At 39.1% G+C, this 22931-nt stretch overlaps 2 protein-coding genes and 1 pseudogene across 2 annotated transcripts; 1 reads left to right on the top strand and 2 right to left on the bottom strand.

Annotated features, from left to right (window-relative positions):
- Positions 1 to 774: 774 nt before the first annotated feature.
- LOC125444126 lies at positions 775 to 7564 on the bottom strand (annotated as a pseudogene).
- Positions 7565 to 9348: 1784 nt separating this feature from the next.
- On the bottom strand, positions 9349 to 15599 carry LOC125444125 (olfactory receptor 6F1-like). Its single transcript, XM_048516564.1, has 2 exons — positions 15465 to 15599; positions 9349 to 10302 (listed from the first exon to the last, which is right to left on the bottom strand). Exon 2 carries the CDS (start codon positions 10288 to 10290, stop codon positions 9349 to 9351), a length of 942 nt encoding a protein of 313 aa, XP_048372521.1. The 5' UTR covers positions 10291 to 10302; positions 15465 to 15599.
- Positions 15600 to 19818: 4219 nt separating this feature from the next.
- Positions 19819 to 20754, top strand: LOC125444124 (olfactory receptor 6P1-like). The gene has a single exon (XM_048516563.1). The coding sequence runs from the start codon at positions 19819 to 19821 to the stop codon at positions 20752 to 20754; it is 936 nt and encodes a 311-aa protein (XP_048372520.1).
- The last annotated feature ends 2177 nt before the right edge of the window (positions 20755 to 22931 follow it).

Raw genomic sequence — 22931 nt, 5'->3', positions numbered from 1 at the left:
GTCAAAGTATCTCAGGATGAGCACAGAAAATATCCTTGTGCAGCCAGGAATTTTGCATGACTCCCAAAACTGCACAGAGTCTGCCCCAGTGTTGCCCCCCCCCCCAATATTTACCTTAGTCCAGGATTTTCAAAAATCTCCAGTTTGGAGGTTTATTGTCGAAGGCTTTCATGGCCGGAATCACTGGGGTTTCCAAGCTTTATGGCCATGTTCTAGCAGCATTCTCTCCTGACTTTTCGCCTACATCTGTGGCTTGCATCTATGATCCTCCAAATGCTGCTATAACACAGCCATACAGCCCGGAGACCACAGAGCACCCCAATTTGGAGGGTTTTTTTTTTTAAAAAAAATCCCAGTGTGACCCAGCTTGTGCCTGCTACCATTCAAAAACCAATCAGAAGCAGGACCAATTTATTTTTCCCACCCAGCCACCTGATCTCACCACCTGATGTGCATTCAAGCTACCACTCAAAACAACAGCCAATCAGAATGCAGGATGCCAGACAAGCTCACAGGTGTTCACTGCTTCAACTCAAAAGCAACAGCCAATAAGAACAATAATTTGGTATATTTTCTTCAGTACAAGCTTTATTTTAAATCAATTAGCAGATCTGTTCACTATTCTTTCCCTCTGATAGCAAAATCTTATTTTAAACCATCAGAAACACAGATCAATTTCTTACATTTCCACAGCACATACACAAAAACACCAATTGGGAGAGACCAAGTTTATTTTTCCCACACAGGCACCTGATCTCCTCATCTGATATTCATTCAAGCTGCAAATCAAAAACAACAGCCAATCAGAATGCAGGATGCCAGGCAAGCCAAAGGTTCTTGCAGCTGCCACTCAAAAATAACAGCCAATCAGAACGTGGGACACTGGGCATGCTCAGACATGCTTCTGAAGTAAATACAGAAGTCTGGCTCATGCGGAGCAAATTGGAGCATTTCCTACAGGTCCTAACTCTGCTTGTGTGCAGAAGCGGGGAGCCATGTGTAGACAGACCCTGGGATAAAAAAGTCCAGGTATATATGATCCTGGTTCAACCCCAGTGTAATTGTGTCTTGTAAAAACAGCCTAAAAATCATCATCATCATCATCATCATCATCATCATCATCATCATCATCATCATCATCATCATCATCATCATCATCATCATCATCATCATCATCAGTATAGTGTTTTCAAAGTTTCAAAATTATGTGTGGGTGTAGAGAAGAATGTAAGGTCATGGATTCTAACACTTATCTCTGTTTCCACACCATGTTCTGCATTATTGAGGTGATGGTAAATCCAAACTCTTCTTCTACTTTTTTTCTACATGCACTGTTAAAAGTTAATTAGGCTGGAAGCTGTGATGAAGAGTAGATTGTAAGGAACAGGAGAGTTGAGTGAGATTGACCAAAAATGTTTGGTGTGTCCAACCCTATTTTCCCCAAAGCTAGATGATTCTGAATGGCATTGTGGATGACCCAAAGGGTGTCTTCCTTTCTTCCTTCCTTACTTCCTCACAAGCAAAAAGAAAAAGGTTGGATCCAGCCCATTCATCCTCTTGATAGCTGTTCAGAGTGAAGTTCCAAATTTCAAATTCTATTATTGAATCATCTTACCAGTTTTAATATAAAGCCAAAGTGTGACATTCCACCTGGTGGATTTTGATGTGAACACCTATTATCATCTGTCATTCTCAAATTTTATTTCAAACCTTTATCCATCTAAATATGTCATTTGGTCATCTTATTAATTCCCTTTCTTTTCTCAAGAATCATTGACTTTCTGAGTAAATATTCAGAGGATATAGCAATAAGCTACACAAAGCAGTATCTTCTAATGGATGAAAATATGAAAGGTGCACACGATCCCAAGCTACACAGGTACAAAGAAAAGGTAAAATTGAGTCACTTACCAACTCTTTGCTCCTTTATTTTCTAGAACACAAAATGCCAGTGATTGATATGTCAATCCTAACCCAATGGTATCACTTTGGTTGTGATCACTCACTCATTCAGACATTCATCCATCCAGTCATCCACTCTCCCAATCTTCCTTCTGTTTTCAAGTATTTTGGACTGATGGAATCACTATCTCTTTTCTTCCACTCCAGGACAGAAGTCCTCCTACATGTTTCTTTTGAATGGAGATGCAGAAGATTGAAAGAAGAACCTTTATTACAGTAGAGGTTCTCTTGAGACTTCACTTCTAAGTTAACATGTTCATTAGTACTTCAGGGGCTTTTGCTATTCATCCCCCAGAGAATCAATCATCTTCTGAAGAAAAAAAGTTTTCAACGTTTCCATATTTCAGATTTTCCTTTTTCCAAAATGCATGATGTTACTAACTTACCTCATGTTACCTATTAGTATCGATGATCGAAAAAAAAGAGAAAACCATGCAATTTTAGCAATATGCAACCGGACCATTTTTTTTTCAAAAAAAATCCCATAATACATTGCATTCTGTTCTATTTTCCTCCTGTAAATAAAGTTTTACCTTAGATGCTGTATGGCACTTAAGTTTGGTTCTTGGATCCCGCTCGGTGTAGTGGTTAAGAATGATGGGCTGTATTCTGAAGAACTGGGTTTGATTCCATGCTTCTCCACGAGTGGCAGACTCTACTCCGGTGAACCAGGTTTGTTTCCTCACTCGAGTACATGACTGCTTGGTGATGTTGGGATAGTTCTTGGGGATTTTCTGGGTTCTGAGAAAGGAGATTGTAGTGTACAAATGGTTCTATTTGTTTCTGCTGCAACAAACTGACATGGCTACCCCACTAGAATTCCAATTATGAATTAATACACTTATTTTACTGAATTACCCCATTTTTCCAAAGAGCTTAGTAACATATTATTATGCCATTATATTTTATTACTTAGTTGTTGATCATGTTATTGTGGCCCCTTAATATGCTGTTACAGTTATTGATGTTTGCTGTTTATAATGTTAGGTTTATTACTGCTTATTGCGGCCAGATGTGCAGAGGTGTCCTTGTAATAACAACAGACATGGTTTGGATTGAAAATGGGCTGCATGCAGCCCTTTATTATTACTATAATTATTATACTGAAGCTGGTCAAGCAAGAGGAGCGCATCTTATCTGCCAGTCAGCATCCCTGGCTGATCCTGGCTTCAACCCAATTCTTATTGGGGAAGACAGAGGTACTGGGCCATGGGGGGTCTGCCCCATTCTTCATGGCCCCCACACTGCTGGGGGGTCAGGCTCACCTGCAGAGGCCTTTGCAGCATGCACCCCGAGCCCTTTGCGGCATGCACCATATTCCACTTCTGTCATGAGTACCAGAATTGTTAGTCTAACTTGCCTCCTTGATCTCTTCATAGGGATGCAGGGTCCACTACTCCAACAAGAAACCTCCCCACCATGCCTGAGCTGGTCAGTGAGGGAAAATGCTGAGGGAAATGGGAGTGGGGACTGGTTGCAATGCTCTATCCTAAATGTCATTCCAAATCCAAATCCAAAACCTTTATTAGGCATAAAACCAGTGCCAAGAATTTCAAAAACAATAAAAAGATCATTATTGCTCAACTTGCAGTACACAGAGCAAAAACATAGCAACAGCTTCAGAGATTTCAACACTAGAGCTATTTAGAAGCTTGGCCATTTTTGTTTTATCAGAAAGGAGCATAAATCCTGTTGGTAACACAGTTCTCAAATCGGTTCTGACGTTGTTGTACTTTGGACAATGAAGCAGAATATGAGAAAGTGTATCGGTTGTATCAGGACAAAATCGACAGCGACGCTCATTTTGTGGAATACCAGAGAAGCGACCTTGAAGATGTACTGATGGAAAAGAGTTACACCGTGCTCTAGTCACGACCCATCTGCAATTGTAATTAATAAGTTGTTGCAGGTATATAGCAGGGCTAGGTTTCTGAGAGATAATCCCATGTAATTTTTCAAGACAATAATGCAGCTGGCACAACAACCACAGTTGGTGAAAAATTATGCACCATTGATGTGTTTCCATTTCTTTGTTCTCCATTCTGTCCTCAAACTAATCTTTTGAGGCAGGTAGGCTGAGATAGAATGACTTTGTCATTCAGTGAGTTGCATGGCTGAAGGGACATTCAGGGTCTTCCAGGCCCTAATCCTATATGATACTGTCTGAACTTGGAATAGAGCCTGGTTTTATATATATTCTATATTTCTGAGCAAATGTCTGTAATTGTAATTAGGCTTTCTCTGTCTTCATGTTTTATTAATCTTCATCCAACCCTGACTTTTACATTTTTCTGCATTGTTTTGCATGTTTTTGAAATGAGGATTCTTTCAACATACTTTCAGCACTCTTCAAAACATTTCTCCATCCTAATGCCACACACTTCCCATAGATTTTAAAGCATGTTTTATCCTCATGCAGGGCGTACAACATGCTCTGCCTCATGCCTTGTGCAACAAACTTTTCACAGCCTCCTTAACCTTTTTGTTCCTCAATGTGTAGATAAAAGGATTCAGTAGAGGAGTCACAATTGTATTCAGAATGTTCACTACTTTGACGCTTTCTAAAGACGTCCCCTTAGATGACTTAACATAAAGAAAGATGGTGGATCCATACCAAATGCCTACAACAGCAAGGTGAGAGGAGCACGTAGAAAAGGCCTTTTGCCGTCCTCTGGCAGATGGCATTTGTAGAATGGTACCGATTATGAATATGTAGGAGAGAAGTGTTATCAAAAAGGAGCCCAAGATGACAAAGACAGAAATAATAAAACTTGCCAATTCAACTGCATAGGTGTCAGTGCAAGACAGAATTATCCAGGAATCAATGCTGCAAAAGAAATGGTTAATCACATTGGGTCCACAAAAGGAAAGTCTTGAGATGAGAATTACTATTACAGAAATAATAAGGAAACCACACAGCCAAGAGCCAACTGCCAACTTGCTTGAAAGGCTAATGTCCATGATGGTGCTGTAGTGCAGTGGAAAACATATAGCCAAATATCGGTCATAAGCCATGACGGTGAGCAGGAAAAACTCTGTGCATCCAAAGGAAAAAGTGAAGTACATCTGCAAACTGCAGCCAGCTAAAGAGATGCTTCTGCTACTTCCTGAAATGATTCCAAGAGTCTTTGGTATTATTGCAGTGATGTACCACATCTCCAGGAAGGAGAGATTGCAAAGGAAGAAATACATGGGAGAGTGGAGACAGCATTGTGTTGTTACTAGAATGATGATGGACATGTTTCCCAAAATTGTCAGGAGATACATGATAAGAAAGATTGTGAAGATGAATACATGCAAATATGGGGACCCAGGAAAACCAAGAAGGATGAATTCCATTACCCTTGTTCCATTTTCTCCTGTTTGAATATTCCATTCCATCTCTTGATTTATCTGCTGAGGAAAAAATGATTAAAAATGATTTGTTAAAGTAAAGAACATGGGGTTTCAATGACAGAGCAGGAGTGAAATAGTTACTGGCATGAACTGAGTTTTAGAGCACTTCATGAAGTGAAACCACTGTGTTCACCGAGTTAATTTTCCATTTCCTTTCAGAAGCTGTAATATGTTTTCATTTTCTAGCATTGTTTCATGATCCAGCATAGATATGTATAAAATGAATTAGAACAGAGACATTTTCTTTTCTTTTCTTTTTTTGGCCTTGTAAAGCCATTTTTGCACAGTCAAAATATTTCAGGGTGAGCACAGAAAATGTCCTTGTGCAGTCTGGAATTCTGCATGGCTCCCAAAATTGCCTCAGAGTCTGCCTCAGTGTTGCCCTGCAATATTTACATTAGCCTGGGATATTCAAACATTGCCAATTTGGAGGTTCTTTTAAAAAATCCCGGTGTGACCCTGCTTGTGGCTGCTACCATACAAAAACCAATCAGGAGCAGGACTAATTTATTTTTCCCGCCCAGCCACCTGATCTCACCACCTGATGTGCACTCAAGCTGCCACTCAAAACAACAGCCAGTCAGAATGCAGGATGCTAGATAAGCTCACAGGAGCTTACAGCTTCCACTCAAAAGCAACAGCCAATCAGTACAATCACTTGGTATATTTTCCTCAGTACAAGCTGTATTTTAAATCAGTTAGCAGACCTATTCACTAGTTTTCTCCCTCTGACAGTATAATCTTATTTTAAAGCATTACAAACGCAGATCAATTTCTTCCATTCCCACAGCAGATACACAAAAACACCAATCAGGAGCAGACCAAGTTTATTTTCCCCATCCAGCCGCCTGATCTCCCTGTCTGATATCCATTCACGTTGCAACTCAAAAACAACAATCAATCAGAATGTGGGACATCAAGCTCAAAGGTGTTTTCAGCTGCCACTCAAAAACAACAGCACACAGGACACTGGGCATGCTCAGATATGCTTCTGAAGTAAATACAGAAGTCTGGCTCATGCAGAGCAAACCCCAGCATTTTCAGAGGTCCTAACTCTGCTCCTGCACAGAAGAGGGGAGCCATGCGTAGACAGACCCTGGGATAAAAAAGCCCAGGTATATATGATCCTGGTTCAACCCCAGTGTAATTGTGTCATGTAAAAACAGCCTATCATCATCATCATCATCATCATCATCATCATCATCATCATCATCATCATCATCATCATCATCATCATCATCATCATCATCATCATCATAAAAAGTATAGTGTTTTCAAAGTTTCAAAATTATGTGTAGGTGTACTGAAGAACGTAAGGTCATGGATTCTTACACTTATCTCTGTTTCCGCACCATGTTCTGCATTATGGAGGTGATCCTGTAAATCCAATCTCTTCATCTTTTTTTTACATGCACTGATAAAAGTCAAATAGGTTGGAATCTGTGATAAAGAGGAGACTGTAAGAAACAGGAGAGTTGAGTGAGATTAACCCAAAAGGTTTGGTGTGCTGAACCCTATTTTCCCAAAAGCTAGATGATTCTGAATAGCATTGTTGATGGCCCAAAAGGTGTCTTCCTTCCTTCCTTCCTTCCTTCCTCACAAGCAAAAAAAAAAAAAAAGGTTGGATCCAGCCTATCCAGCCTCTTGATAGCTGTTCAGAGTGAAGTTCCAAATTCCAAATTCTGTTATTGTATCATTTTACCAGTTTTAATATAAGGTCAATGTGCTACATCACACTTGGTGGATCTTGATGTGATGACCTATTATCATCTGTCATTCTCAAATTTTGTTTCAACCCTTTATCTAAATATGCCATTTGGTCATCTTATTAATTCCCTCTCTTTTCTTGAGAATTATTTACTTTCTGAGTAAATGATACACATATAGCAACTTGCTACACCGAACAGTATCTTCAAATAGATGAAAATATGAAAGGTGCACACTATCCCAAGCTACACAGATGCAAAGAAATGGTACAATTGAGTCACTTGCTAACTCTTTGCTCCTTTATTTTCTAGAACACAATATGCTAATGGTTGATATGTCATCCCTAACCCAATGGTATCACTTGTATTATGATCACTCACTCATTCAGACATCCATCCATCCAGTTATCCACTCTCCCAATCTTCTCTCTGTTTTCAAGTATTTTGGACTGATGGAATCACTAACTCTTTTCTTCCACTCCAGGACAGAAGTCTTCCTACATGATTTTTTAAAATGAAAATGCAGAAGATTGAAAGAAGAACCTTTATTACAGCACAAGTTCTCCTGAGGCTTCATTTCTAAGTTAACATGTTCATTAGTACTTTAGGGGCTTTTGCTATTCTTCCCCCAGAGTATTAATCATCTTCTGAAGAAAAAAAGTTTTCAAAGTTTCCACATTTCAGATTTTCATTATTCCTTTTTCCCATGTATGATGTCACTAACTCTCCTCATGTGACCTATTACTGATGATCAAAAAAAAAAAAAGAAGAAGACCATGAGTGGTTTATTATGGCTCAAAGAACTGGCATTTCCAGTATTTCAGGAGAATGATGATACTCCAACTGCTGGATGAAGCAAGGGTAAAGGAGGAATGTTGCTCTCTTTGTTTGCATGTATGACTCCTAGCAGTATTCTACCTGATTATGTGCTCATCTTTGATTTCAGTAAAAGAATGATTGATACTCAATATAATTAGAAAGATTCAGATGTTCAGTGCAAATCTATTTATTCTTCATCCTTTACAGTCTCAGACACTTGCCTCATGTACATCACTCTACTTGTACCACATAAATCATCGCAGCCAGGCACTTCAAATCCTTATTTATAATAAAGGCTTATTAAAGCCTAATTTAACTTATATCCATTGCCCTATGTCTTCACTCTGGAGGTGGTAATTATTATTCCTGCCCTCATAAAAAGTTAATGATGACAGATGCTCTACATGAGGTGGTTGCATATAGGCCATGTATATTGCCCCCATAATGTCTCATGTATGCCAGTGACCACCTATTGTCTCATGTGCACAAAAGCAGTTGGTGTGCATGGTACCTCTGCCCTTTAGTGCTACTCCATTCTCCAACTCAATGGAACAGTAGTATGGAATGAGCTAGTGCATAGGGACTGAGAACAAATATGTGCCCATTCCCCACATAGCTTTATTTGGGATAGTTTAGATTTAACTAAGTTTAGTATTAGAACATAAGAACATAAGAACAAGCCAGCTGGATCAGACCAAAGTCCATCTAGTCCAGCTCTCTGGTACTCGCAGTGGCCCACCAGGTGCCTTTGGGAGCTCACATGTAGGATGTGAAAGCAATGGCCTTCTGTGGCTGTTGCTCCTGATCACCTGGTCTGTTAAGGCATTTGCAATCTCAGATCAAAGAGGATCAAGATTGGTAGCCATAAATCGACTTCTCCTCCATAAATCTGTCCAAGCCCCTTTTAAAGCTATCCAGGTTAGTGGCCATCACCACCTCCTGTGGCAGCATATTCCAAACACCAATCACACGTTGCGTGAAGAAGTGTTTCCTTTTATTAGTCCTAATTCTTCCCCCCAGCATTTTCAATGTATGCCCCCTGGTTCTAGTATTGTGAGAAAGAGAGAAAAATTTCTCTCTGTCAACATTTTCTACCCCATGCATAATTTTGTAGACTTCAATCATATCCCCCCTCAGCCGCCTCCTCTCCAAACTAAAGAGTCCCAAACGCTGCAGCCTCTCCTCATAGGGAAGGTGCTCCAGTCCCTCAATCATCCTTGTTGCCCTTCTCTGCACTTTTTCTATCTCCTCAATATCCTTTTTGAGATGCGGTGACCGGGATTAAGACTGGGACTGATTAAGTTCTCATTAGATTGTAAGGAATAGTGTGAAGTTTTGGAATGTAGGTAGGTATTTTCATGCACTCACTGTTTTTGCCAGCTTCATTTATAAGCACACATGCTCACATACACACACATATCTAGATTTGAACATGATTGGACCCATTAATGATCTCTGTTCTAGTTTATGTCCTATGGAATTTATTTCTCAACACATCCCTCACATCTTTGTTTCTCAGTGTGTAGATGAAAGGATTCATTACTGGAACCACAATGAGGTTGAAGATGCTGACAATTTTGGTCACTTCTAAAGCTGTTTGTTTAGAAGGCTTGACAAAAAGAAAGACGGTGGAACCGTACCAAATGATCACAACAGCAAAATGGGAGGAGCACGTGGAAAAAGCCTTCTTCCGTCCTTCTCTAGAGGGGATGCGTATGATGGTAGAAATAATAAACATGTATGAAAGGAGGGTTACCACACATGAGCCTATGATGACAAATGTGGCTGTGATAAAAACTGTCTTCTCAAGAAAAGATGTGTTAGTGCAGGAGAGAACTATCCAGTTATCAATGTTACAAAAGAAGTTGTTGATCACATTGGACCCACAGAAAGACAACCCTGTAATTAGGTAGGATGGAAAAATAACAACTACGAATCCACCCAGCCAAGCACCACCTGCCAGCTTGCCAGAGAGCCTCATATCCATAATAGTGTGGTAGTGCAATGGGTAACATATGGCCAAATACCGGTCATAAGCCATGACAGCAAGCAGGATGTGTTCGGCACATCCAAAGGAAAAAATGAAATACATTTGGAGTAAACAGCCAGCAAAAGAAATGGTTCTGCTCCTACCCATAAAGATGGCAAGGATCTTGGGGACTGAGGCTGTTGTGTACCATATCTCCAGAAAAGAGAGATTGCATAGGAAGAAATACATGGGACTATGGAGGCGGGTGCTAGTTGTCACTAGGATGATAATGGATGCATTTCCCAAAACTGTCAAGATGTACATGGTAAAAAAGACAATGAAGATTAACATTTGAGCACGTGGAGACCCAGGGAATCCAAGAAGAATGAATTCTGTCACTCTCGTTTCGTTATGTTCTTCTTGATTTCGGTATGCCATTTGTCCCCCTTTCTATGTGGAAACAAGAAAGTGAAATATCACATAAAGGTCTTTACTCAGTTCAAAATGTTATCTTTTTTCAGTAAAACACTTATCCTTTTAATGATGCTAAGTCAATGCAAGCAGTTGCATACACTTAGGCTCATTCCGCGCACGCAAAATAATGCACTTTCAAGCTGCTTTCACAACTGTTTTTGCCATTCCGCACAGCTTCAAAGAGCCCTGAAAGCAGCTTGAAAGTGCATTATTCTGCGTGTGCGGAATGAGCCTTAACTTCATAAAGGTAGGAAGAGTTTCTGAAGAATCCAAGATACAAACATATCTACAGATTTCACAAAAAAAATGGTTGTAATAATAGTATTTTAAAGAAAGCATGATAAAAGAATGCAAATGGGTAAATCTGTGATGCTATATTGGAAGAGTTCATGCAATGAATATATGAGTTTTTTTATTGTTGCAAAGTGGGATCCAACCAACTTTTCCGCTGTGAAAAAGGGAGAGTTCCATTTGATGACCCACAAAGACAATATGGGGATTATGGGATCTGCAAGGGCAAAACCCATGTAAGATGAGGCAGAAGTTACCATGGGAAGTGTGTGAGGAGAGAAAAATCTGGCTTGATATAATCCAGAGTTTGGAACCATGTGAAATTGCCACCCCACTCCCGAATTATTTAAAAATGGCATATATATGTATCACTAGAAACCCAGTAACTGAAATTTCAGAGTTTAATGTATGATCAAATCTGCCTCCGCTCTTATGAAGCTACTCTAGGTGACCCTTTTTAATAGCATTCTTCTTCTAGACCAGGTAAATATCACTGTTCTCACAACAATCTCTGTTATTACAGACCTATCCTTCATTTCTATATAAATCCTAGATTCCTTGAATCTGTGGTGTTAATTTGTCTGTATTTTCTCAAAAAAATGGTGCATGTACTTTTTGATTTTTGATTTAACAATAAAATTGTTAAACCTTCTCCAAAATCTACAGGAAAAAATCCCTGTGTAAATTGGTGGGAAAGATCTCATCGCCCATAGTCTCACATGATAAGGTTTGTCCCTGCTAGTACTCTGACCTAAAATGGGAAAGACTTCTTTAATTTCAGGAAACAAGACAACAGAGATCAATTCCCCTGCAGAAAATGGTTGTTTGTGAGGGTGGACTCTATGGTATTACACTGTGACAAGCAACTTTCTGTTCCCAAACTCTAACTTCCCCAGTCTTCACATTCAAATCTACAGGAATTTCCCAATCCAAAGATGACAACTTCGCACTATTAGAGGCATAGCATTCATTGCAAGTAGGGATTCCTTGCTGGGACCATCTCAGAGTCAATGCCACTAAAGTTAGAGGTATCTCAATTAGATTATTTTTCTTTTGAGATATAATTAGCTGTTTAGTGTAATAAGCTGTTTATCTTGAGATATGGTGGCCCTAATATATCAGCTTAGTAACCTTTTGACAGACAGCATTAGGCCTTTTGACAGACAGTATTCCAATTTCCAAAGGGGTCAAACAGGGCTGCGTCCTGGCCCCCACTCTTTTCAATCATTTCTTAAGTGACCTCCCCTCTGCTCTCTCAGCAGTGAACAGCCATGCCCCAAAACTGGGTACATCCCATGTATCAATTCTGGTCTATGCAGATGACACTGTCCATCTCTCTCGATCCAGAGTTGGCCTCAGACGCTTAATGAAGCACTCTGTGGATTACTGTGAATCCAACAGACTGACAATTAATTATGAAAAAACCAAGTTATTGGTCTTCTCTAGGTGCTTTAAGAAGCTCACATGGGCAATGAACAGCGCCCAAATTGAACAGGTTAAGTGCTATAAATACCTTGGCCTCTCATTCTCCTTTAACCTCTCATGGGCAACCCAGAGGAAGGCCGCTCTCCTAGCTACATCTAACAGTATGTCAGCATTACTACGTTTCTTTTGCAGCAGTGGCCACTCCTTTATCCCTCCTGCCCTCAAATTTTTCAATGCCCAAATTGCCTCGAGATTGCTTTACGGAGTCCCAATTTAGATTCAAGCTATTAACCACGCCTTGAATTCTCTTCAATCCAATTTTTTTCACAAGATAACTGGACTCCCAAATTGCATGCCCTATGCAGCCCTTTGTCTGGAGCTAGGTCAAAACTCCTTGGAATCAGCCGCTTGGGTGAGGACTTTTAGATTCTGGCTGCGAATTCATTTTCTCTCAGACTGTAATTCCCTGGTCCACCGTCTGCTCTCTGACACCCATTCCAACCCCTGGTTTTACATAATTGAAGAAAAAATTGCCTCTATTGGACTGTCAATGGATTCACTTTGCCCTTTGTCCTATTCAGAAGCTGATAGGAAATTAAAAGGTCAACTATTGGATAGAGAGTTCTCTACCCAAATCACCACAGCCAAGAAAATGTGCTCCCCCCTGTATTTTTCTTTCCCATTTGAATGGGGCCACATGGCACACTACCTGTATTGCTCAATAAACCCTGTTCAAAGGAGAGCCATAATGCTCGCCAGGTTTAATGTTATGCCTTCTGCCCTATTACATGACAGATTTAATAAGCATAAGCATAATTATTTATTGTCATTGTGCACACACAATGAAATTTACAGCAGCATTCCTCGATGCACACAATTTCAGACTCATACCCCATCCTCACTTTCCCCTTCCTCCACCCATCCCTACACAGCCTCAAACACATCAACACGAAGCCGCGGAGTTTAGCATAGCCACAGCTCTAGAGTAGAAGCTGTCTCTAAGCCTCTTTGTCCTAGTTTTGATAGACCTGTATCGTCTGCCGGATGGTAACAGTTCAAAAAGAGAGTGTGCTGGATGAGACGGATATTAAGCAAGAAAAGGCTAAAAGATTATGCCCATGTAATGATGGCTCAGTTGAATCTCTGGCCCACCAATTACTTCACTGTCTCAGATTCAAGGAAATCAGATCCAAGTATGTGAATCTTACTCCTTTACATTTACCCGCTCTCCCCAATTTAATTAGATTACACTACTTGTTGGACAACCCTGATCCTTCTCTCTGTATGATAGTGGCAGACTGGAAATTTCTAAATGCCAGTAGATTTCCTTCGACCTAACATGTATTTCCTGTATTGTATAGGCTTTTAAATCCATTTTTTTATTGTTGTTGTACTGTTGTCTATGCCAATAAAGGCTTGCTTCTCAAGCTTAGTAACAGCAAATTTTTGAACTCTTCAGTCTATTGTTTCAAAATGTGTTTCTTTCCCTTAATCAAAAGGCATAAAACACACATTTTTAAACACTTCTCAGCACACTTCCACTTCTCCATTTTGAATTACTAGCAGGATATGGGGATCCTACATGTATTGTTTCAGTTTACTATCTTATGCAGATTCTGCATGGACCAAAAATAGTGGTGTGAAAATGGTTTAAAAGGGTGTAAAAGGGTTTACACGATTTTCATACAATTTTCACACTGCTGTTTTTGTCCCATGCAGAGTTTCATAATATAAGAACGGTAATCATGTTTGCGGGTTTTTGCTGTCAAGTTTAGCCAACTTATAACAATCCTTTAGGATTTAGGATTTTCAAAGCAAGAGTCATTCAGAGATGCCGTTGCCTGCTTTGACATAATAACCCTCATATTCCTTGGTGGTTTCCCATTCAAATACTTATCAGGGCTGATACTGCTCAGCTCATGAGATCTGATGTGATCAGGCTACCTGGGCTTATCCAGATACTTTAAAAAATCAGATAGTGACAAAAACCCCCCACAAATTTGTGCAATCAGGGCAACACCTATGCCGAACATTGGAAGTTCAATTGGGTAGTAGATGTCACGATATCTGTAGTATAATTCTGAGGACACCTACATTGACTGTTATATGTTGCATAGGAATGTGCATTCTGTTATATGTTGCATAGGAATATGTTGCATAGGAATATGTTGCATATTTGTATAGGAATTTGCAGTATTTGCATTTCATTATAGTATATTATGCTAGTTGTATAGTTGATGGTATTTTTGACCACCCAAGTGCATTTTTATTTTCCTTTTTCCATGTATTTCATTTTTCTGCCATCTGTCCCAACTTGCATAGGAATGCAGTCACCAAATTGTAAATCACCAAAATGTGGAGTGGTGATATTAAACCAGATTTGGATATTCTTTTTTATCATCCAATTGTAAAACATAAGAGAGCAGATGCTAAGAAGAAATGTCTGCTGAACGAAGTAATATCCAGGATAGGCTGAACATGACTGGCCCCCATGTGAGCTCCCATGTCAGAATTGGGGTCTAAACTTGGGTCTCCATCATCCTTTTCTGACAGTATACTCAACAGGCTTGTTTAAGGAATTGTTTTTCTCTGCATTATACATGACCTCTGTATTACAGGACGGTGTGAATTCTCTTGTGTGCTTTGATTTGTGTATTTGTTTATTATTTTATTGATGTTATTTTACCTCCTAATAAAATTGTTACACCTTTACTCTGGGTTACTGTGGATTTTTGAGGGAATTAACCTCTGTAAATTTTGGTGGTAAAGATCTCATTTTACTTGGGCTTGACTCTGCTAATTCCCCATTCTAAAAGGGACACATCCCAGCATTTGGGGTAACACTTTGACTCCCCAAAAAGTTTGCACTGTTGATCATAGGAGCTGTACAGACAAGAGGGATAGGGACTATAGTAAGGAGAAGAGTATTAGGAAAGCTTGAGTAAACAGCTGGCTGGATCCAACTCAGGAGAATCAAACAGATATTCCTAATGATCCAGAACGTAATTGGTATTCTTCATTTGGTTTTGCTGGGGTCATGTTGAAAATGTGGGCCATAAAATTAGATTGAATTAAAATTTCAGTCCTTCTTGATAGCTGTTCAGAGTGAAATTCCAAGTTCCAAATTCTATTATATTATAAGGTCAATGTTCTACATTCAACTTGGTGGATTTTGATGTGAAGACCTATTATCATCTGTCATTCTCAAATTTTGTTTCAACCCTTTATCTATCTAAATATGCCATTTCGTCACCTTATCAATTCCCTCTATTTTCTCTAGAGTCATTGACTTTTTAAGTAAATGCTCAGAGGATATAGCAACAAGCTACACAGAGGAGTATCTTCTAATGGATTAAAATATGAAAGGTGTACATTATCCCAAATTACATAGGTACAAATAAAAATAAAATTGAGTCACTTACCAACTCTTTGCTTCTTTATTTTCTAGACACAATATGACAACGATTGATATGCCAACCCTAACCTAATCGTATCACTTTGATTGTGATCACTCATTCAGACATCCATCCATCCAGTCATACACTATTCCAATCTTCTTTCTATTTCCAAGTATTTTGGGAAGAGAGAAACACTATCTCTTTTCTTCCGTTCCAGGACAGAAGTCCGCCTATATGATTCTTTTGAATGGAGATGCAGGAGACTGAAAGAAGAACCTTTATTACAGCACAGATTCTCTTGAGGCTTCATTTCTAACTTAACAAGTGCTTCAGGGGCTCTGCTATTTCATCCCCCGAAGAATTAATCATCTTTTGAAGTAAAAAAAGTTTTCAAAGTGTCCAGATTTCCACGATACCTTTTATGTATGCATGATGTTACTGACTTACCTCATGTGACCTATTACCGATGATCGAAAAAAGAGAAAACCATGAGATTTTAGCAATATGCAACTGGACCAATTTTTTTTCAAAAAACCCCACCCATAATACACTGCATAACCTGTATTCTGCTCTACCCCCCCCCCCGGTAAATAAAGATTTACCTTGAATACTGTTTGGCACTTCAATTTGGTTCCTGGATCCAGCGTGGTATAGTGGTGAAGAATGATGGGTTGTAATCTGAAGAACTGATTTTGATTCCCTGCTTCTCCCCAAGTGGCAGACTACTCTGGTGAACCAGGTTTGTTTCCCCACTCCCACACATGGTGCTGGGTGACCTTGGGCAAGCCCTGGTGGGTTTTCTGGGTTACATGTCTGGCACACTTGTAGAGACTTTGGCCTCACTTTGGAATAGTGAGATCAGAAGGCTCATCAACACAATTACTTCCAAACACCCTTACCATGCTGGCAGAGCCCTTTCAAGACCATGGTACACTAAAGATCTGAGTGTAATGAAGCAGGAGGGGCAATGGCTTGAGCTAGGTGGCAAAAATTGTGGTGTGGATCAGACCAGAGACTGGCAAGAGCTCATTATCAGGCCTACCATGAGGCAGTGGTTGCAGAAAAGGTATGTTTCTCTGTACTCATCGCATGTCAAATACATGTATCAAATGCATGTGTTGCTAAACACACATAGTAAGACTGTGTACAGTTGCCACATGCAGATAAATGGTGTGTGTAAGGTGTGGTTAAGTTGCAGATGATTTAGGGTGACCCCAGCAAGAAAGGTAGTTTTCCTTTGCCTTCCACTGCAGATCTTCCTTCCTGTCACCCTTTCAAGTACTGATCCTGCTTAGCTTCCAAGATCTGAGAAGATCAGGCTATACCATCCAACCTTCCCTTTTATGCAGATACGTTAAAGGAGAGGACAAACAAGGGGCTTCAATCATCCCCTTCCTCTTGTACCAAAGATTATACCATAGCTTCTTATATACTGGGCTGTGGTTCAGAGTATAATTAAAATTATTAACTATCCATCCAAACATGTTCTCACACTTTTAAAATACTGTCGTAAAAAAAAAGACCTGGGCCTTTCATAAAACCCCCTCAGTTCATGCTCAGTCTAGAGATTTGCCCTTATAAATTAAATATTTTTCAACACATCATTAAGATACTATCTGAAGAACCTTCAGGGTTGGGTGGTCTATTAAGCTAAATAAATAAATAAATAAATAAATAAATAAATAAATAAATAAATAAATAAATAAATAAATAAATAAATAAGAAGAAGAAGAAGAAGAAGAAGAAGAAGAAGAAGAAGAAGAAGAAGAAGAAGAAGAAGAAGAAGAAGATTATTTGGGTAAAACTCCTGAGAATTTTGAAAGGAAGATAAAATGCTTTCTTTCCATCTGTCTAACAAAATTTCGAAGTTGAATTTCTGGGGGATTCCTTTTTTAAATTGGCCAACACATTCTGGGTGGGTTGCTTGTTCTGCAGTTGGATAGGCTCCAAATTTTAAGATCCAGAGAGTTTTTTTTAAAAAAAATAGATTTTGCAAAATGTTGTATAGTTAAGCATAATGTATACATAATGTAGAGAGCATAATGTAGTGAGACATTTGTACACAAGAGGGTTGAAGCATCTTAGGCCCCTTCCGCACATTCAGAATAATGAATTTTCAATTCACTTTGCAGCTGGATTTTCCTGTGCAGAATAGCAAAATCCACTTGCAAACAATTGTGAAAGTGGGTTGAAAGTACATTATTCTGCATGTGCAGAAGGGACCTTAGAGACTAGGGCCCCTTCCACACATGCAGAATAATGCACTTTCAATCCACTTTCACAGTTGTTTGCAAGTGGATTTTGCTATTCCTTACAGCTGCAAAGTGCATTTAAAGTTTCATTTCATTTCAAGTTGGTTGAAAGTGCATTATTCTGCATGTGTGGAAGGGGCCTAGGTTGAACTGGTGCAGGAATGTTGCTGTTGGGGAAACTTGTGTGTTCATGTGGGTTTTCCCACCATGTCCAATAATGCTGCCCCAATTATTCATTTCAGGTCAGGAAAAAGTCATACAAAGCAAGACTGAGCCTCATTGCCTTGTGTCCCACTGTCCCACTCTGAATTGAGCATTATATGTGTAGGAACTGAGAAACTCAAGTAAGGCTATTACACAGGATCCTGGATTCATTTGATGCAGACTGCAGTGTGATAACTGGCCTGCCCCACTGCTCTCAGTGGCCTTCACTTCAGAAGACAGCCCCTGGAAACTATAAATACATCTCACCAATTCTGTAAAAAGGCCAAGGTAGACAAAAGAGAAGAAAGGGATTAGGAGAGAAAATTATGCTAACATCATGTGCTATTATTCTAAGTATCCTTGTAGACTTATTAGCAGATTGATATGAGATGTGAAAAATTATCCCTGGGGGAAAGTGCCAGATCTTTTAATTCATTAGCATTTACATTCCAAATGTTTCTTAGAAATTAAGTATAAGTAGAACCCACAATCTGTATTTGAAAAGTCATTTCTTGATTTGTGCCTTTTTAAAGGGAGGATAGAATATGTAGATCTATGGAACTTCAGAGTTACATAGAGCTGAATCTGTGCTATTGTTTACAGCTGCTCCTGGAAAACAGGTGCAACAATTGACAAAGATTTATTCTTTCCCGAAGGATTCCTTACAGCATAACTGTGTAGGTAAACAAACTGCTCTTTTTATTTGACTTGTGTTTTCAAAAGAGGGCGTGACCCACAGAATATGTTTACAGTGCCCTTCTAAGCATTTCATTTTTTCCCCTGTCCATTCAAGTCCATTGACTCGGATGGTATAACTGCTTAGGATTGCAGTGTAACTGTGTTGAAACCAGCCAGAATAGAAAAGCATAACTTGCCCAGTTCTTTAGTTTTATTGTTATATTATTACATGATATTCATGTATAAAGTATCTACCAATGTTAACAGTTCTAGTATTTTCACAGAAGATTCATGGCCCCATCCAGGGTGGGGGGCAAATCCACTGATGAAAGTAACATGTGGCTACACACACTAGTGTGCTGCTGCCACCACTCTCCCCAGCAATGGAACATGGTACAGAACATGGTTCATCAGCATCCCTATGTTCTTGCCCTTGCCAGTGTGCAGCAGGGGCAGGCTAGGGGCATGGCTGGTGGAGCCAATTTCTATCAATGCAGGCTGCTGGCCTCTGCTACTTGAACCAAAGCCTCCTCAGGATCTGGTAAATATCAACTCTAAAATCACCAAAATCTCCTACCGTTCTCCAAACTTACACCTTCAATACTATCTACTATCTACATATTAATTCTCTGCTGGTATATTTTTGTGTGCTTGTGTATTTGAATTATTTTCCTTTAAAAATGTTAAATTTTTACTCTGTTCTCCTGTGGATTTCTTAAGGACACTAATTTGTAAACTTTGGTAGAAAAGGTCTCAAGCTTACCCAGACTTTTGTAAGGTCTGCTCCTGCTAATTCCCCACTCTAAAAGGGGCCAGATCCCTTCATTTTGGGTAACATTCCATCAGAGTACTAACCAGGGTTGATACTGCTTAGCTTCTAATCTCTGATGAGAACAGGCTAGTCAAGTCACAATACTCCTCTACTAAGCAAGGAGATATGTCCAGATGGAGCAAACCTTCTCTTCCAAAACAAGGTTCCCACTGCTGCAATAAGACTACTCACATTGTGCTAGGGAGTTGTTGGATTAATTCAAAAATATTGTACTTACTTATTTGATGTGTTGCATTTCATATTTGAGTACATTTATTATTTTGCCTTTCCCCACTACTATATGTATACATTTACTGATCAACAACTTCATGAATGTTCATAATTACAAAATGCTTAACACTCTGTTTTGTTTTGTTCAGCAAGTTCTTTTCTTTTCTAAACATTGACGAAGTAAGAAAGTGCACACAAGAAAATGAAAAATGGAACCTCACACTTGGAATTCATCATTATGGGTTTTTCTGAGCTCCCACAGCATCAGCTACTATTGTTTGCATTGTTCTTCACCATCTACCTTTTAACTCTTCTGGAAAATGTCCTTCTCATTGTGACAATTTGGTTGAACATTCATCTTCGCACTCCGATGTATTTCTTCTTAGGAAACCTCTCAATTTTAGAAATCTTTTATGTCTCAGTAACAATGCCCAAATTGTTCTCCAATCTGTTATTGGGTGAGAAGATTATCACTTTGGGGGGCTGCCTCACTCAGCTGTATTTTTTCCTATCCTTGGCTTCTTCTGAATGTTTCCTTTTGGCATCAATGGCTTATGATCGGTATTTAGCCATTTGCTGTCCATTACATTATACATCATTGATGAATCACAGAGCCTACATGACTCTGAGCCTCGCTTCCTGGCTAGGGGGTTTTCTGGCTTGTTTCCCTTCTGTAATTATGATGTCCAATTTGCAGTTTTGCAATAAAAACACCATCCGGCACTTCTTCTGTGATATCTCTCCTTTGTTGAGGCTGTCATGCACAGATACCTCATTAATTGAACTGCTGGATTTTGTGGCAGCTCTAGCAGTCCTGATGACTTCACTGTTAGTGACTGGGACATCTTACATATGCATCTTTTGTACAGTGGCAAAAATCCCTTCTGCCAAGGGGAAACGCAAAGCCTTTTCTACCTGTGTCTCACACTTGACCATTGTTTCCATGTTCTATGCCACCACCATATTCATGTATGCTCGGCCAAAGGCCATTGGAACCTTTGACCTCAACAAGATGGTGTCCATCCTGTACACTGTGGTGGCTCCATTTCTTAACCCAATGATCTACGGCCTTCGGAACAGGGAAGTAAGAGAGACCTTAACCAAAGCAATGCAGAGAAAAGCAATTCCTTCAAGGTGATTTTAAACAAAAAGGTTAAAATTACCAGAAACAAACTGAAACGTATTGTGGTAAAACAAGACTAGCTTTATGCCACTATTTTTCCTCTTACAGCATGATTGCTTTTGCAGTGACAAAGCTGTGAAAATGCACACAAGGGGTGGCTACATGTGTCTTTTTTTCCAGTGGAATAAAAGATAGGAGGGGATCCCTTTTGATCACCAAACAATCTGTGCTAAGATCACAGAACTTGTGGGTAAAAACTGTGTGTGTGATGTGAAGGTAATAAAGTAAGATGGAGTGAAAAAGCAGGTTTGATCCAATCATATGTACTACTCTGAATGGTTTAAGTAAAACAGAATGTGGCAGCTTGTCAAAAACCAAGTCCATTTTTTGCTACATTTCCCAATGTTTCCCAATGTTCCCAATGTTTCCCAATGTTTACTCAGACCTATTATCAAAAGCAACCTGGTTCCAATAATGCCTTAATTTCAGAAATATATATCTGTTTGATGTGTATGTGTGACTGATTTTCAACAAGTTGTTCTAGAGCCCAGTCCATATGTTACCATTAAAACACTGACAAAACAAATCAAAATGATAGATCCAAAGGTGCTTATATACACATTTCATATAGTTACTCTTTAAATTTCTTATAAACAGTAATTACTCCAAAGAGACACTAGGTCACTTTCCAGGTATGCCATCAAAGTGGGGAGGGAGAGATGGCTTATATTTACAGACAAATTTTAATGGTATTTTCCTTTGCGAGGTAGGAGGTGTTCTGAGAAGCTGATTTCCATACTCATCAGGAAATGCAGGGTTTGACATGACCTTCTCCATTTTTTTTAAATTAGGGACTGTGTGAGATTTGTGGCATTCTGGAACATTTTCCAATAATGGTGACAGGAAAGTAGTGGGAAGATTATGAGATGCTACTGTTAAATACTGCAGAGACAAATTCCATCTAATTAACCTTCAAATGTCTAAATTGTACATGATTATGACTTTGGTTGGGGTGTGCAATGTGCCAGTGTCATTAGATCTTGGAAGCTAAGCTGGTTTGGTACTTGGAAGGGAGACGACCAAGGAAAACTCTGCACAGGATGGCAATGGCAAAACCCATCTGCTTGTTCACTTGCCTTGACATGCTCTACCTGGGATTTTTATAAGTCACCTGAGAATTCATGGTACTTTACACATACATGATTGATTAAAGTACATACACGTGTCTTTGAGTAATTTAAAAGTTATTTTTGGCAAGACATTGAATAGGTTTGGCGAATGGCATTTTCAATGTCCTGTGTTATTTTTAGGAACAGTACTTCTCAGAACTGGCTCCTTCATTGGAAGGAGGTTCTGCAAAAATACCTACTGTCCTGGAGAACCTTGACTTTGTGAATTGAGGATATCTTCCAAATTTCCTTAGCTAAAACATTCTCAGTTCACTTTTCCAAACACCTCATCCAACTTTTCATTCACATGTTAATTCAATGCCATATATATTTTTTTTTACAAAATATTCAAGAAGAAGAAGAATTTCAAATAGTATATTAGTAGATTTTAGGTTAATTGGTATTGTTTATATCTTACATTTAGTATGGAACCCTTTTAGAGTATGTTAACATAAAAATAAAACAGATACCTGTTGTGCATTTGCTACATTTGCTCTTTAAAAAAATGATCAATTGCTTTTATTAGGTTTTAAAAACAGACACTATTTCATTTAGGTGACAGACATTACCAAGCATTCTCTTGAACAATTGGAAAGGTTTTTTTAAATTATTCCTGTAAAAATAAGGAATTGTGATAAAACACACCTCTCAGGAGAAAAATGCATCCATTCCTTCCCCTCCCCATCTGTTTTACACATAAAAGCTCCTTGTAGAAGTGGATTCCTTTTAGAAATGGAGTCATCACTTTTGAGTGAGTCCTTTTGAGTACTTGAAGCCTAAATTAAGCATCTAACCTTCAATCAAGGAATCGTTGGCATTCCAGGACATAATTGGGCACAGACTGGATGGTTTAAGATCACCAAATGTCCTTACTTCCATATACTTCCAAGAGGGATGTAGTTGACTTAAAGTACCCCCCTCCCATTTTGAACTTAGTCTCCCTTATACTAAGCTGTTTGAGGTTGGCACAAGCATTGAGAATTCCACAAGAGGATGAGGAAAACTTTTTTTAAAAAAGAAGTA

This window comes from Sphaerodactylus townsendi, linkage group LG15 (genome assembly GCF_021028975.2).
Source record: "Sphaerodactylus townsendi isolate TG3544 linkage group LG15, MPM_Stown_v2.3, whole genome shotgun sequence".
NCBI lineage: Eukaryota > Metazoa > Chordata > Lepidosauria > Squamata > Sphaerodactylidae > Sphaerodactylus > Sphaerodactylus townsendi.
Note: the sequence above shows the minus strand (reverse complement) of the source record. Positions and strands in the feature narration are given on the sequence as shown.